The 4809-nt window shown below is 61.9% G+C and overlaps 1 protein-coding gene across 1 annotated transcript; it reads right to left on the bottom strand.

Moving 5' to 3' along the window:
* Positions 1 to 1248: 1248 nt before the first annotated feature.
* On the bottom strand, positions 1249 to 4653 carry SP1 (Sp1 transcription factor; the record flags this gene model as incomplete). The annotated part of the gene is made up of 1 exon (XM_050987844.1): positions 1249 to 4653. A coding segment is annotated over one exon (1863 nt), but the record flags the coding sequence as incomplete, so codon positions are not given.
* Between the last annotated feature and the right edge of the window lie 156 nt (positions 4654 to 4809).

Here is a 4809-nt window from a genome sequence, read left to right as displayed (position 1 = left end):
GGGTTCCTGTGCCCACCAGGGATGGCCCTCACTGCTCCATTCCCCCACATCCTCCACTCGAGGAGCTGGAAGGGAAAAATCAGAATCCCAGAAAATCCCAATCCCACCCAACAGCTCCATCCAGCCCTGGAAACAAACATCCCAAAAGGAGGGATGTCCCCTGAGTGCCCCCAAAACAAGGGGGTTTAATTCCAGTGCTGAGCTCGCTGTTTAGCCAGGTAGGGCTGGGACAGGGACATGGGGACAGCAGGGCTCTGACAGGGACAAGGACATGGGGACAGAGCCACTATAAGGACACTGAACTCAGAGAAGTCCCTCCCTATGACAAAAAAGAGGAAGAGAAACCCCAGTGTCACAAAATCCCCACCATCACAGGATGTCCCCTCCCTGGGCGGGCTGGGGTGACACCGAGGTGGCTCTCAGCCCCCACCGAGGTGTCACAGCCCCCACCTGAGCCCCAGACCCCGTCCCTCCCACGTGGGCAGCGCTGGCAGCAGCCCTGGGAGGGTTTTGGGGTGGTGCCAGCTGAGGAAATCCCCCCTCCCTGGCTCGGGGGGTGCCCTCCCCAGGGGCAGAGCCAGTGGAAGGGCCTGTTTGCCCACATGCCAGCCCTGGTGGCCACAGACCTGCCTCTGCTCTCTGCTCCTTCCCAGCCCATCCAGGGAGGAGGAGGAGGAGGAAACAGCCTTTGAGCCACCCCATTAACACAGACCTGCACAGAGCTGGGCTCTGCATCCCACCCAGGAACAAAAAAATTCCAAGTTTTAAAGACCTTTTCAGGCGTTATTTTCTCCCTGAGGGATTTTTTCTCCTGTCAAAAAACAGGAGAAAACCTCATTGGCAACAGACCTGAGGGGCTGGGAGCCACAGCCCCCCATGCAGGGGGCTCAGAAGGGGACACAGAACCCCCCCAGAGGCCCAGCTGAGCTCTGGGAGGGGCAGGACATGCAGTGCTGCCAGCCCAGGTGGCACTGGGGCCACCACACCCCTGGCTGGGCATCTCCTCCTGACCCAGGACACACAGCCAAGGAAAAGCAGCCCCAGTCCCCTCCCCAGCCAGGGCTCCTTTTTCATCTGTCTCCCCCCAGAAACAGAGCAGCTTTTCCTGCTCCAAAAATCCTTCCCAACTCCTTGCCTGGAGCAGAAAATTCCAGCACACGTGGAGGCTTGGAGAACTCTCAGGGGTTTGGGAAGGGTTGGGAACAAACCCCTCCCTCAAATTCCCGTGGGAGAGCTCGGATCTGGAGGGACACAGGCCTGGGGGGGCTCAGCACCCCTTGGAGAGGGGCTGGTGGTGGCTGGGGGGGGACAAAGGGACCCATTGCCACGTCTGAGGGACACGGCCAGAGAAAAGCTGGAGTCAAACCCTGCCCCTGGATGGGAGCCAGGAAGCTCCGAGCTGGCCACAGCTTCCCCATTTCATCCCAGGAGCCTCCTGGACCATCCCACCGAGCTGGGGCTCCCAAAAAAAAACCCCTTTGAACCCTGCTCTGGCTTTTCTTTAAAAATGTCCCCGTGTCACAGTGACAGTGCCAGCGTCACTCGGGGCTGGGGACAGAGCCAGGAGGCCCCACTGCTGCTGCTGCTGCCGCTGCTGGCCGGGAATTCTCCACGGCAGATCAAGAGCTGAGAGCTGCTGAGCTAAAAAAAAAAGGAGAGGAGGAGGAGGAGGAGAAAGAGGAGGAGGAGGAGGCGGTTGCATGGGTGGTCTCTAGAACGTTCCACCTCCGAGGGCAGAGCCAGGCACGAATACAGGAACTGGGCTCGCCCATGCCTTTCTCCAGCGCCTTCAAAACAAGGAAGGAGCCCGGGAACACCGAGGAACGAGCCTGGAAAGAGCTGGGAGCACCGAGGATGGAGCCCTGGCCGGGCAGGAGCCACCCTTGGCACGGGGATGGCACCGAGGGGACCCTGCACGCCCCACGGGTCACCCAGGCGAACACAGTGTCCCCTGGGTGTCACCCCCTGCCTGTGGGTCCCTGGGCTCGGGGAAATCCAAGGATCAGGCTAATCCCGAGGCTAGAGTGACCCGTGGCTGGCCTGCGAGCCAAGCTGCTGTAGCAACAGCCCAAAATAATGCTGCAAAACAAGCCCGGGGGAGCAGCAGCCGCCGCCTCTCGCGAGAGGGAAGCTCGGGTTGGATTGAGCAACATTTTCTGCTGCCTCTCAACTGTGACTAAATCCAGCAACAGCCCCTTTTAGCCAGAGCCAGAACACACACACAAAAAAAAAAAAAAACCAAAAAAAAACCCCAAGGAAAACAGTGGAAAAGCAAGCGGGGAATGTTCCCAGGGCTGATCCCTTCCATGGCAGGAGCTGAGCAGGCTCCAGCTCAGCTCCCACGTTCCATGTCCTGCTTTTCCCAGGCTGTGGGACACGGTGGGGTGGGTCCCTGGGGGTCCGAGCAGGGTGCCCGTGCCCACGGGACCGGCTGGGCCACGCTGAGGTCACGCTGTCCCGCGCCAGCACCCAGACACTTAATGAGCCCTTCCTTCCGCCCCTGGGAGGAAATTCCCCGCGGCTCCGTGACTCTGTTTGTTTTCTTGGGCTTTTCAGTTAATCCCTGTGTTTTATGGCCATGACTCCTTACAGGCTCAGCCAAGGAGCCCAGCTACACTTGGGTTCTCAGCCCAGTCCTGACCCGAGACTCCTGGGTGGCCTCCAAAGCAGGACAGTGACACAAAACCAGGTGTCCCTTTTCTTCTCCACTTTCCCCCCCACACAGCCACCTCCTCCCTTTCTTTCCAAGACTTTAAACTCCCCAAAAAGATCTTTAGCGTCTTCTGGCGATCAACACACTCCTTCCCCAGGGTCGGCACAAGCCTCACCCTGACCACCAACACCATTTGACACCAACCACGCCCAGCCCAGCCCAGCCGTGCCCAGCGTTTCTCCTTCCCGGGGAGCCGAGCACTCACCGGGGGCGTTGGCGATGGCCAGGGGCAGCCCCTGCAGCTGGTGCACCTGGATCCCGGATGCTCCCAAGGCACTGAGGTTAATAGTCTGGAGGCCCGGCACGGAGGAGAGCTGGGCGGCGTTGACGGTGACGGTGCCGCTGGGCAGGGAGGCGATGGGGGTCAGCGTGGTGCTGGTGCTGCCCGTCTGGCCCAGCGACACGCCCTGCATGGGGGCCAGCGTGATTGTCTGCGCCTGGGGGTTCTGCACCTGCAGGTTCTGCAGCTGGATGGTCTGCCAGCTCACCTGCCCGTTGGGACCCACCGTGGGCGTGCGGATGATGATGGGCCCCGAGTTGGGCACGGCTTGGAGCTGCAGGTTCTGCAAGGTGTCTTGGGAGATGGCTTGAGTGGCAAAGGTCTGGCCGGACAGCGGGGTGGTCTGGAGGGCTTGGATTGTCTGCCCTCCTTGCACCAGCTGCGGCTGGATCAGGATCTGCTGCTGCTGCTGCTGTGACTGCTGACTCTGATCCCCCTCCTTCTGCTGCCCCGGCTGCAGGGCCACCCCCGACACCGGGGTCTGCAGAGAGTCCGAGCTGGGGACGCTGCTGGCCCTCTGGGGGGTCTGCGCCTGCACGTTGGTGCCCACCGTGGCGCTGGTGGAGAAATTCATGACGCCCACGTTACTGGTGGTGGTGGTGGTGGAGTAGCTGTTGGCGTTGGTGAAGAAGGCGCCCGAGCTGGCCTGGGACGTGGCCGTGCTGCCCGAGCTGCTGGCAGCCCCCGAGGTGGCCGGCTGGGAGCTGCTGTCCGGCGAGCCCGAGCTGCTCAGGGTGCCCGTCTGGGATGTGGGGGCCAGGCTGGCGGCCACGCTGTTGACCGGCAGCAGGGTGATGTTGCCGTTCAGGGCCACGGGCACGTTGGCCACGTACTGGGTCTGCCCGGAGAGGCTGTTGTTGGCCAGCCCCACGCCCTGGATGGGCACGGCCTGCTGTAGCAGGTTGGGCATGGCGATGAGGTTGCTGCCGCCCGCGCGGCTGGTGATGATCTGCTGGTTGGAGCCGGGGATGATCTGCAGCTGCCCCGAGGCATCCTGCTGCACGTTCACCTGCGCCGGGGTGGTGGCGAACTGCAGCTGCTGCCCGTCGATGGTCTGGAACTGGGGGATCACCTGGTACTGGATGTTGGGGATGACGCCCGGCAGGCCCGTCAGCACCTGCTGGTTCTGCAGGCCGGACGCCGAGGTGACCACGTAGGGCCCGGTGCTGACCGGGCGGCTCTTGGAGGCGTCGCCGCCGTTGCCGCCGTTGCCGCCCGGCTCCTTGGAGCCCGTGGGGGTGCTGGAGCCTGCCGAGATGATCTGCCAGCCGTTGGCCGACTGGGTGAGCTGGGCGGCGGCTGCGTTCAGGTCCAGCTCGCCGCTCCCGCCCTGCTGGCCCTGGGAGCTGTTGGAGTTCTCATTGGGAGACTCGATGCGGCTGCAGGTGGCTGCCAGCAGGGCCAGCGGGGACGGCTGTGACTCCTGGGGATGAGAGGAGGAGTTACGGGGGTGGGAGGCGGCCCGAGGGGCAGGCCCGGAGTGGGGAAAAAAAAAAAAAAAAAACAAACCCAAACGGGGAAACAAAAAAAAAAAAAAAAGAAAAAAAAAAAAAAGAAACTTAATAAGAGAAAACAGGGAGGAGCGTACTCGGAAAAGATAAACACTCCTTCCTGAACAAACCCACCCACAGCCGGAAAAATACAACTGCCAGGCACTAGGCTGTCAGGCCGGGACAGCCTGAACCCACTAGGAAAAGGCTTTTGGGAGGGAGCCTGCCTGGGAAAGCCAAGAGAGAAGAGGGCTCCTCCACCCCCAAGCCGGGGATCCCCCCGAGGCAGGACAAACCCCCAGGAAGGAGGGTCATTCCTGGGCTCC

The sequence above is a fragment of the Serinus canaria genome, unplaced genomic scaffold, assembly GCF_022539315.1.
Source record: "Serinus canaria isolate serCan28SL12 unplaced genomic scaffold, serCan2020 HiC_scaffold_314, whole genome shotgun sequence".
NCBI classification, from domain to species: Eukaryota; Metazoa; Chordata; class Aves; order Passeriformes; family Fringillidae; genus Serinus; species Serinus canaria.
This window is presented reverse-complemented; position numbering and strand designations above follow the sequence as displayed.